The sequence below is a fragment of the Triticum dicoccoides genome, chromosome 3B (assembly GCF_002162155.2).
Source record: "Triticum dicoccoides isolate Atlit2015 ecotype Zavitan chromosome 3B, WEW_v2.0, whole genome shotgun sequence".
Taxonomy (NCBI): domain Eukaryota; kingdom Viridiplantae; phylum Streptophyta; class Magnoliopsida; order Poales; family Poaceae; genus Triticum; species Triticum dicoccoides.
In genome coordinates, this window is record NC_041385.1 from 687,707,800 (window position 1) to 687,719,828 (window position 12,029).

The 12,029-nt window shown below is 52.5% G+C and overlaps 1 protein-coding gene across 1 annotated transcript; it reads right to left on the reverse strand.

Annotated features, from left to right (window-relative positions):
• Nucleotides 1-689: 689 nt before the first annotated feature.
• LOC119277866 lies at nt 690-1,979 on the reverse strand. Its single transcript, XM_037559201.1, has 2 exons — nt 1,507-1,979; nt 690-1,360 (listed from the first exon to the last, which is right to left on the reverse strand). Exons 1-2 carry the CDS (start codon nt 1,898-1,900, stop codon nt 1,281-1,283), a joined length of 474 nt encoding a protein of 157 aa, XP_037415098.1. The 5' UTR covers nt 1,901-1,979; the 3' UTR covers nt 690-1,280.
• Nucleotides 1,980-12,029: the final 10,050 nt, after the last annotated feature.

The window sequence follows — 12,029 nt, forward strand, 5'->3', positions numbered from 1 at the left end:
ATGTAGGTCGACCTTTAGTACCGGTTCGTGCCACGAACCGGTACTAAAGGTGCTGGAGGGGCCCCAGACTGACAACACCTTGTCACCACCCTCTTTAGTACCGGTTCGTGGCACGAACCGGTGCTAAAGTTTCGCCACGAACCGGTACTAATGAGAACGGCCGGCTAGCCGTTGGAACCAGCACTATTGGACACATTAGTGCCGGCTCAAAATCAAACCGGCACTAATGTGTCTCATATTAGGTCCTTTTTCTACTAGTGTTGTTTTCACCGACGAATCACCGTCATCCCGTTTCGCATGAAAATTGGCAAGCACTCTTGTTACACTAACAAGAACATCTACGAAAAAATTCAGATCTTTTAAATTTTATTTACTATTTATTTTGAATTTACTGTTCATTTGGGAGCATATGCTCCCAAGAGCCAAAACGCCCTTATATATACAAACAATACTTGTCATCTGTTCGGGATCACGTCTTATTCTCCATTTGGCACCGATGTAAATCCAATAAAATTATGAAATATATGTGTTCATGGGATCCCCTGCATTCTTAGTCTGATTATCATACTTCGGTCAGTAGTGCTCAGTTAGTTAGGTGGCCAATGTTTTTCCTCGCAGTCTTGACACTTCTTATATTCAGTTTAGTGGGATCATATGATATCCACAATCACAACAGCCACAACTTCTTGTTAAGCTGGACACAGAAATTTGTTTTAGAGCAAACTGTTTCTACACCTTCGCATATGTTCATCAAAGTCTTATACAGTGTCTACTGTTTTTTTTTCTGCGGGTACAGTGTCTACTGGTTAAAAGCAAATCACTGCTCGAAGGAGCATGAGAGCAAAGCCATACTTGAGCAAATCTACTGACGGGTTTTAAAGCTCAACCCGACGTAGCACAACCCAAGTGGAGCACCTAATCATCATTTTACAGGGAAGAGTAGAATCACTAGCAGGTCTCTAGAATTGCATACTACTTAGATCACCCATGATGAATGAGAGTGGCAAGCTTCTGATGCTTTCAGAGAATAGCTCCGACGACATATTGCGTCGAGATTTCTTACTCTTCCGTGGTGTCATAAGTCGTCTCTCTTTCCGAAGCTTTTGAAAAGCACCGCTCTGTTACGTTGTCCCGATAGCACGCATCGGAAGCGTTTCCTTAGTGTACGCACAATTCTCAGCCATATAAGCAGATTTTTTCAGCTTCGGCCACCTTAACTTCAGCCCATCATAGCGCCATGTCATGGGATGAATCGGCAGACTCCCTTGTCCGGACCTCCACTAGCTGCAGAGTTTGACTGTGCATGCCACTGTCTGCGCCCAATACTTGAGCCGAGCTTTCACTTGGTCTGGATCATCACCTATCAAAGCCAACGGTAATTGATCAGCCATGAGATTTATCATGAAGAAGAAACTAATCACCGAGAAAACAGAATGTCATCATCAAATGAATAGCAAATCAAACAGATTTCCCTAACATGCTTTACTACATGTGAACAAGTCATACCAGGGCCGGAGATCTTCCAGTCCGGGATGGGCGGCGCCGCCACCGCGGCGGGCTCCAGCTGCCCGACCAGAGTCCTCTGCTCGTCGAGGAACCTCCGCGTCATGGAGTAGCAGAGCTCCAGACCAGGGAGCGTCCCGCAGAGGCCCGGGATCTCATGGTAGGAGAATCCGAATCCGAGGTCGAGGCAGCCCTTGAGCTCCTCCAGGTCCTCCTCCGTCAGGCTCCTGGTCCTCCCCACCGCGCCACCACCGGAGGCCGCCTCGAGCATGACGCAGCTGCCCGTCCGATGCCTCCGCGGCTGCCGGCCTTTGCTGATGCTGGTTGTAGCGGTGGCGCTGGACGCCGGCAGATGCGGCTGCGAGGAGAAGTAGGAGGTGGAGATGATGGCCGCCATTCTCTTGTTCTCTTGAGACCTTGTCTTGGTCTGTGGTTTGCTTGCTGCTCTGCGTTTTGGCTTGTGGTTCTGGAGCTGCGGTGCCTCAGGTTGGCTTGGGTTCTGCCTTATTTATAGACAGGCCAGAGAACTAGCTGTACTGGAAGAAACAAAGTTTACTTTTGGATTTGTTTGGTCCTCCTAGGTAGTAACTCATGGATGCCTACCTTTTCTCGCTAATTTTGCCAAGAAAACATTTTTGGAGGAGCTTTAGTACACTTATCGTAGATTAAGCTGTTTATACATGTCCTAATTATTAAATTTATGATCCACTCAACTCAAGACATTTCGGCTCCCATGTCATTATTAAATTCATGCTCCAACCAATTGCTTTAAAAGTCCAAACTGATAGAGAGCTGAACAATATATTTGAACACTGATGGCCTAGCAGTCTTTTCTTCTAAACTAAAAGAGGGCGCATGCTTAATAATTCGTTGATCCACATCATGGTCTGAATGAGTTTTTCCTCGGCAGTCCTGTGTGGCGGACAAGTATGAAATAAAGCATGGCCTTTGTCTTAGTGACGACTGATGAGTAAATGTCACTCTTGCCGCCGCTGCTGTCTTCTCCAGCTACAAGACAGGATCAAACGTAAATGATGGATAGGGGAGTGGAGTGGACCGAAAATTACGTGCACTACGACATACAGTATTCGTCATGGACGGGACGTGCGGAATGAACGACTCTCTCGTATCGTACGTGGCCTTAGACCTTGTGCAATGGGAGATGCTTAGGAGAGGTGCTTAGAGAAATAAACCAGAATTTTTTTAAGCACCGATGCTTATTTGTACAGGGTAGACGCTTAACTAAGCATTTCTCCTATAGAAATAGGCACCGGTGCTTCAGAAAAACCCGGTTTATTTTTCTAAGCACCTCCCTAAGCATCTCCCATTGTACAAGGCCTTATTGCCCCGCATGCGCGCCTACCACATCATCATCACTCCCACTCCCACTCCCACTCCCAGACCAAGTTTTTACGTAGTACTGACATTGCACATTTTTACTTGCGCACTCGACGTAGTATAAATGATCGAATTCCATCATCTTCGTGAAATGACCGGTAACTAAATAAACAACAGGGCGATTCCTTGCGTTGTTCTCAGAACCCACAGGAGCGGGCCAGCAGCTGGTCCGTCCCACCTGGTGACGGTTTGCGTATCGCTCCGTCGATTGCGGGGCGATTAGGGTTTCGGGCGTTCTTCCTCATCCACAGCGCTCGTCTGCGATCGATCGCCATCGCCCTGTCCTCGATCGATTGATCGTCCGTCTCTCGCATCCAAGCGAGCCTCGTCGTAAAGCCCACCACCAAAGCCTTCTGTGTGCTCCCTAGGACGCACGGTCGTAAGACACCAAAACCCTAGGAGGTGCTCGGCGGCGGCTCTGGGCCGATAGGAGGCAGATGGAGGGAGTAGCAGGGATGTTGAGGAGTCTCAAGCTGTCGGAGGAAGAGAGAAAAGGGGTCAAGATCCGGCTGGGGGGAAAGGAGAAAGGGAAGGGATCGGAGTCTCAGGCGGTGGGGAGAGTGGTGTCCGAGAAGCCGGCTCATCCAGATGCGATCTGCCTCTCCTTGGGGCGGATCTGGTGCCCGATAAAAGGAATTGACTGCAAGGAGGCCGGGGATAATAGGTTTGTGTTCACCTTCAAACAGGAGTCTGGTAAGCGGAAGGCACTTGAGGACGGGTCGTGGATGTTCGATAAAGATCTTGTGGTGGTGGAGGACTATGATCCAAGAAAGAGAATAGAGGACTATGATTTCAACGACATCCCTATATGGGTGAGAATCTTCAGTCTTCCTCTTGGTATGATGAATGAAACCATAGCGGAGGAGATAGGCAACATCATCGGGCGATTTGTTGAGGTGGATGCTGGTGTGGATGGGAGAGCAATTGGCAAATTTTTACGGGTGAAAATCAGGATGAACATAGAGAAGCCAATCATGAGAGGGTTTACCCTAGATGATGATGATGTGAAGGAATCACATAAGAGAAAGAAGGACATGTGTATTGATGGGAAGGAGGGTGAGGAGGAAGAAAGTCTCTGATGTCGCTTCGAATATGAGTTCTTGCCTGACTTTTGTTATACATGCGGCTTCATCGGACATGTGGCCAAGGAGTGCTCTATCAAGATGAAGAAAGGTGAGGATCCTCAATTTGGCCCTTGGCTTAGAGCAGATGGGGGGAAGAGGAGGTTTGCTCATGAGGAAGACCGCAGTTGGGAGGGAAGGGGGGGCAGTGCAGGAGGATTCCGGCAATATGGGTATAGCCGTGCAGGAGGAAGAATGGGGAGTGGGAGTGGCAGTGATAGCTTATCTTGGAGGAAGGAGGATGCTCGGGAGGGAGATGGCAAAGGAGGCAGAGCTGATGGGAAAGAGGAAGTCACGAGTCCTGCAAAGCTGATGACTAATAAGGCGGCACATGGTGGTAAGCCAAGGAAGTTGAATATGAATGAGGCTGGTGCACAGGCTCCGGTCACATGTGATAACATGACCCAGGGGAAAGAGGTGGCCTTGCTTGAGCAGCATGCCAAGCTGAAGGAGAAATCACAGATGTCGCTCCCTAAGGAGCAAGTGGAGGAAAAGAAGAATGGCCCAGTAACACAGCCACGGGCGTCCGCTGAGGGCAAGGTGGGGGCGGGCGAAAAGCAAAACCCGAAGAAAGGGGGGACGTTCCATCGGATTCCCAGGAAGAAGGAAATTAAGAGGGACGCAGGGCACAACAGCGAGCCTATACTGGGACACAAGAGATGCCATGAGGAGGGCGAGGTAGGGATGGAGGTGGATGCTAAGAGAGGGAAGCTGGTGGAGGAGGGAGTGGTAGTGGGCGAATGTACGGAGGGAACAGCAAACAACAACATTGATGTTGATAAGATATCGGCCGGGCTGTCCGAGCAGCCCCGCCGGACACAATGAAAATCATCAGTTGGAACTGCCGGGGGCTCAGGAACGGCCCGGTAGTTCGATCTCTCCTCGAGTTGGGGAGGGCGGAGGATCCTGATGTGCTATTTTTGGCAGAAATGAGGCTCACAGAGAAGGAGTTGGATCGGTTCCGGTGGAAGTTAGGGCTCGCTAACTTATCCGCCTGGAACCCGGTGGGTCGAAGCCGGGGAGTTGCAATGTTCTGGCGGCGAGGGCTCAATATATCACTTCGTTCGTATGGGCAGAGGCATGTTGACGTGGACGTGAAGGAAGAGGATGGCTCAATTTGGCGTTTGACAGGTGTTTATGGGGAGTCGGTGATAGAGAGGAAGAAAGAAACGTGGAGAACCCTTCGACTTCTCAAGTAGCAACATCAACAGGATCGACCGTGGCTATGTCTTGGAGATTTTAACGAAATCCTGTCTGGTGTAGAGAAGGTGGGCGGAGCGGACCGGTCTCAGGGCATGATGGATGGGTTCCGGGAGGCTTTGGAGTTTTGTGAATTGGATGATTTGGGCTTCAAGGGTGACATCTTTACGTGGAGGAACCATAGCAAAGAACTGAGTACATACATCTATGAAAGGCTGGACCGGGCAACTGCTAGTAAATCTTGGCGAGAAAGGTTCCCGGAGTACGTGGTTGTCAATGGGATGCCGAGACATTCCGACCATCAACCCATAATTTTCAATACGAAGGGGAGTGATAGGAGTTGGAGAGGAGGGGACCGAGGCTTTCGGTTTGAGGCCAGATGGTTGCAGGAAGATGGGTGCGAGGAGGTGATCAGGGAGGCGTGGGAGAGGAGTTGGGCGAACAGGGAAGGCGGAGTAGCACATGCCCTAAAAGAAATAGCTGGGAAGATGAGGAACTGGGACAAGGAGGTAGTTGGTGAACTGGAAGGCAGATTGAGAAAGGCAAAAGCTGATTTGGAGCGGTGTATGAAGGAGCCGGTGTCCCAGGAGAAGATTGAGGAGGAAGCCAACCTACGGTGTTTGGTGGATGATCTAGAGGAGAAGAAGAGTACTATGTGGAAACAAAGGGCTCATGTGTGGTGGCTTCTGGAAGGGGATAGGAATACCCGTTTCTTTCATATGATGGCGTTTGTGAGGAAGAAATCGAATAAGATTAAGGAGCTGAGGAGGGAGGATGGTTCGGTGGTGGCGGAGGAAGATTTAACTAACTATGTCTGCTCTTACTTTCAGGATCTCTTCACGTCCACTGCGGGCAACCGGGTCGATGAACTTATTGACAAGGTGCAGCCGTGTGTCACTACTGCAATGCTTAATGCCTTGGATGCCGTATTTGCCCGTGAGGAGGTGAAGGCGGCACTAGATCACATTGGGGACCTAAAAGCTCCAGGTCCGGATGGGATGCCGGCTATAGTGTTCAAGCGACATTGGCATTTTATGGGGGACTATATCGTTGAAGAAGTGTTGGGAGTACTCAATGGAGGTGATATTCCGGAAGGCTGGAATGATACGCTCGTGGTACTTATACCTAAAGTAAAGGACCCAAGCAGAATCAAGGATTTGCATCCTATAAGTTTGTGCAATGTCCTATACAAACTCGTGTCCAAGGTGTTAGCAAACCGACTGAAAGTTGTACTTCCAGACATTATCTCCGAAAACCGAAGTGCGTTCATTCCAGGACGACTCATCACAGATAATGTTTTGATTGCTTATGAGGTCACACGTTACTTGAGGAATAAAAGAGGGGGCCTAGACGGGATTGCTGCGATAAAAGCGGACATGAGCAAGGCATATGACCGCATCGAATGGAGCTTTCTTGAGGCAATGCTCATAAAACTTGGCTTTTGCAGGAGGTGGGTAACTCTCATCATGAAGTGTGTCACAACTGTGCGTTATCAGATCAAGGTGAATGGAGTTCTCACGGAACAATTTGTGCCCACCCGGGGTGTGAGGCAGGGGGACCCCCTCTCCCCTTACCTCTTTGTGATTTGTGCCGAGGGCTTGTCTGCATTGCTGCATGATGCCGAGGAGCATGGACGTATTAGTGGAGTCAAAATCTGCCAAACTGCGCCTAGCGTGTCACACCTATTGTTCGCTGATGATTTGGTGATTTTGCTAAAGGCCAGGCAGGAGGAAGCCGCCGCTCTCCATGACATTCTTGAGCTCTATGAGAATTGTTCTGGACAATGCATCAATACGGAGAAGTCTGGTATCATGTTCTCCCCCAACACGGATGAGCACACTAAACAACAGGTGAAGGCTGAAGTGCAGATCATGAGTGAGGAATGGAATGATTGCTACTTGGGACTGCTTGTACATGTTGGTCGATCCCGGCGACGCACGTTTGCACATATCAAAAAGTGCTTGTGCGGGCGTGTCCATGGCTAGCAGGAAAGACTCTTGGCAAAGAGTGGGAAAGAAACTCTGGTAAAGGTCGTGGGGCAGGCCATCCCGACCTTTGCCATGTCATGCTTCGATCTCACGAAAACCTTCTGTCAGGAGCTGAACACGTTATTAGGGAAGTTTTGGTGGAGCCATCAGGACAAGGAGAATACAATGCATTGGTTAAGCTGGGAGACTCTGGCGAGACCAAAAGCAATGGGAGGGCTGGGTTTTCTGGACATGCACAATTTTAACATCGCCATCCTGTCCAGACAAGGGTGGCGCCTCCTTCAAAACCCCGACAGCCTCTGTTGCAGAATTTTGAAAGCTCGCTACTTCCCACACTGTAGTATCCTGGAGGCAGTGCCGAGAGATGGGATTTCTTACACCTGGAGAAGCATATTGAACGGCCTTGACCTAGTTAAAAAGGGTTACATCTGGAGGATAGGGGATGGATCAACGGTGAAGATATGGACCGATCCATGGATTCCTAGAGCATGGTCGCGGCAGGTCATCACCCCACGAGGACAGAGCCTGCTCACACAGGTCAGCGAGCTCATCAGTCCGGTCATAGGGGCATGGGATGAAGAACTTGTCAATGCATCGTTTTGGCCGAACGACGCACGCCATATGCTACAGATCCCGCTTCGAGAAGGTGTTGAGGATTTCATGGCTTGGCATTTTGACAGCAAGGGCCAACATTCAGTCCGGAATGCCTACAAGCTGCAGGTCCAACTCGAAAAACAAGGATGCGGCGATGGCGCAAGCAACAGCACCACGGTGGCCGGCAACCTGGACCGATGCGATGATATATCCTGGAAGAGTATTTGGAAACTTCCAACTCCGCGTAAGATCCAAATGTTCACATGGAGGATCAAACATGAGTCTCTTGCACTGCGGACAAATCTTGTCCGGAGGGGAGTTAAACTTGAATCCACGAAGTGTCTCTTGTGTGGCCTTGCAGATGAGGATGGCGCACATCTCTTCGTCAAATGCAAAGAGGTCAAGATGGCCTGGCGAGCCATGAGCTTGGAAAACACCAAAATGGAGCTTGAACAATTCACATCAGTGCATGCAATGCAGGACTTCCTGTGGACGTTAGATGAAAGGAAAAGAGTACAGATCCTCACACTCTGGTGGCACTGGTGGAACCACAGGAACAAGGTTAGAGAGGGCGAGTTACCAGTCCCTGTGACTGAGGTGGCCCGGCGTGTGCTCAGTAACACACAGGAGTATCTGCAGCTTTTTGGTGCAAAGGCCAAACACAAACCAGACGGCAAATGGCAGCCCCCGGAGCAGGATAGGGTCAAAATCAATTTGGATGGCGCCTTTACCCCGGGCGAATCCTTTGTAACATGGGGCATAGTGATACGGGATGATGCAGGGGAGGTCATGCTGGCCCGTGCGGGACGGAAGGAAAATGTTGCCAACCCTTTTGCTGCGGAAGCTACTGCCATGTCTGAGGCCGTCTCAATGGCAGCCGAGGTTGGTGCCCTCCGTGTGGTCTTCGAAACAGATTCAAAGCTCCTGTCCGAAGCACTTGACCTCACCAAGGTGGATTCATCTCCTTTTGCGGCCATCATTGAAGATACTAAGTTCCAGCTGGAGCTGTGGTTCTCTCAGCACTCCATTAGTGTATGTCCTCGTAGTGCGAACTCTGTAGCACACGAATTAGCTAAGGTTGGTCGTAGTTGCTTGCCAAATGACAATGCTAGCTGGGACCCTATTGTACCGTCCTCAGTGGCTGTTTGTGTTTTGGGCGACTTGCCCGTCCACCGTTAATTTATAAAGCTTTGCTTTACTTAAAAAAAACTAAATAAACAACGGAGTACTGTATTAGTATAAAACAGAGACCAGTTTAAGCATCCAACTTCATAAGCATTGGAGTAGCCATCTACGGTACTACATTCCACTTGTGATCCTGGAGGATTTGGAGAAATGCGCCCGACCAAACCATGAAGAATGGATTTTCTATTTTCTTACCTTAGCCACACTTACATGCGGCGTTCATCAAGAATATTCAGAGGTAGTACGTGGATACGAGGTGGCCAGGTGGAAATGCGACACCCTACATGAGTTGTGTGGACAAGTACAAGCAGGGAAGGACTTGTGGCGGAGGAGCCATCGGCGAGCGCCGGCGACCCCTCTCACGCGCTCCCTCGCGGAATCATTCCCGTGGCGTGGGGCCGAGAGCATCTTCAGCCGCGCCCCCAACAAGGCCTCCCAGGCGACTTTTCAGCCACCGGCGTCAAAAAATCGGTCTAGTCGCGTCCTCAGGGGCTCATTTTTCGCCGGCTCGGGCCGGAATTGGCGCCGGCGGACCCAACCAGAACCCGGCGCGCTGGGGGGCGCTCGGGGGCGCCGGGCGAATCGTTTTTTGCGCGAAAGAGCCGCGGGCCAGCCGCGTCAGCTACACCGCCTCGTCTTCTCCCAACGCCTCGGTTTTCCTCGGAGAATCAATGGCAAGGCTGCCGCCGGTTAGCTTTGCCATTGATTCCTCACGGGACGGCGCGCCGACGCCTCCCCTCCCTCGTACACGTACACACTAATGAGCGCTACCTCTCTCGAGCGCCGCCGCCGAGCCCTCCCCCAGCCCTACCTCTCCCGTGAGCCGCCGCCCAGCCCCTCCATCTCCATCCCCTTTCCCGATGGCCGAGCGTTTCCCCGGAGACGAGACGGCGGCCAACGGCTTCTGCCGCCGCACGCTCCGCGAATAGGAGTCGTGGCTCCTGTTCCTGACGAACATCCCGGCGCCGCCGGACATGCGCGCCGGGCCGACGGGCTAGAGGCTCAGCAACGGGGGAGTGCCCATTCCCCCGTTGCCCGACGCCGTGGCTAAACCGTCCTACTTCGCCGACGAGGTCGAGGTCGTGCGCGCTCCCTCACTGACGCCCAGCTCTCCCTCCCCCAGTACGCCGCCGACAACCACGCGGCGTGGGCGGCGTACTTCGAGCACCGTCAGCAGCAGCGGCTGCGTCCACCAACGGGGCGCCGGTGGTCAGCGGCGTGAAGAACAGCGAGGGGCGCCACCTGTGGTGGGGCGCCCCCGGCCGCACACTTGAGGGCGTGCTGACGCACCCCGAGGGCGGCAACAACCCGCCGTTGACGTACCCCCCGGCGAGGGCGGCCGCCCCGGCGCACCGCCGACGCGACGGGCAATGGGTGCCAAGGAGGTTCGGCTCCTCCTCTCTTCTTCCTCCTCGCGCTCTTCCTCCCACTCCTTCGGCGCTCCGACGCTGCTCGACGTCAAGGCCGAACCAGCGGCGGAGACGCCGCTCGGGCGGCGCACTCGCAGCGCCGGCATCGTCATCAACGAGGGCGGCCGGCGCGCCTCCTCGTCGTCTCCTCCTCCGCGCTTCGTAAAGCCAAAGACGGAGCCGGGGCTCGCGCCGGTGAAAACGGAGCCGGGGCTCGCGCCGGTGAAGACGGAGCCGGGTCTCCCCGCCGTGAAAACGGAGCCCGGCGAGGTCGAGCTCGACGACGACGCGGCCCTTGAATGGGCACGCCAGGACTCCCTGAAGATGGCGAGGGAGCGCCAGTGCACCGCCCTGCGGCGCTTCGCGCAGCGCTGCAGAGGCCGCGACGACGGAGGAGTCATCGTCATCGACGACAGCGCCGCCGCCGCCGCTCCGCCGCCGCCACCAGTCCTCCATGTCGACGCCGGGGAAGGGTCCAGCAGGGGCGCCCGCGTCAAGGAGGAGAAGGCCGACGATGGCGGCGACGACGAGGACTACTCGGGGTTCAACCAGTTTTTTTTAGATTAATTTATATGTTTGCTATGTATGTAATGAAAATCCGTGAACATGTCTAATATATGACCAAGTTTGCCGAAATTTGTCGTGTTTAGCCGAACTTCGCCGAACTTTACCTAAATTTGCTATATATTTTTATTTTTTGAACGCGCCTGGAGGCGGCGGTTGGAGACCAACTCGGTCCCAGGCCTATTTTTTACGTCGGGTCACTCCCAGACGGCGATTTTAGGCGCGTTTGGGGGGCCAACGGCTGAAGATGCTCTGAGGCCGCCGTGACCCAAGGACCCAACCGATGGATCCCTGGCCGCTTATTTTGATCGCCGGCACGTTCGGCCGGCCACACGCAGGACGCCGGCGAACAACCACATTTTGCGCTTAGCAGTGCCGCGCGCGGTGGGAGCAAGCAACCACGTGATTCTGTTCCGTGTTGTGTGGCGCCAGAGGGCACGATGGCTACGTTGCACCCTCTCTGCTAGTCCTCCGCCGGTCCGCCCAGCTGCATGCGACAGTGATCCATGCACATGCACGGAGGAGTTCACACGTACCGCAACCGCACAGCACGGGGGGCCGGTCCTCGGTATTAAGTCCAGCGAACCAACTCTTGCATGATCGGTGGTCCTACGTGGACATAACTACACCTATGCTCTGACAATATGCTCTGTTTTTTTCAAAGGAATATGCTCTGTTTTGGAATACCAGGAATGTTTTGGCAGAGCAGGGTTTTTAGGTGTCATGTCTAGTGCAATCATCCAGAGGTCTCAAGGTTCCGCTGCTATGTGAACTTGCAATATATGCCTTGACAAATTCACGTTGCAGCTTGCTCCCAAGGGAATAACATTGTGGGTATCCGCCCCTCCCCGGGCAAAGATCACAATGTTAATCCCGGCGCTTCTACCCGAGACTCAACCATACTACGAAATAGGAACTACAAATTTTGAATTGCTCTCAATGTGCTGAACAAACAGCATAAACTAAGCTGAAACCATAAAAAGTACCGGCACAATTGAAACACAAAATCCTTTTGCAAGAAACAGGGGCCTACTAATGAGCGAAGTGGTATGTGTATGAACTTTCAT

What these genes read in the sequence shown, in the direction of transcription:
- LOC119277866 (XM_037559201.1), bottom strand. Translation starts at nt 1,900, where the DNA reads ATGGCGGCCATCATCTCCACCTCCTACTTCTCCTCGCAGCCGCATCTG. An exon ending in CTGGAAGATCTCCGGCCCTG is followed by an intron (nt 1,361 to 1,506) that starts GTATGACTTGTT and finishes TGGCTTTGATAG; the next exon opens with GTGATGATCCAGACCAAGTG.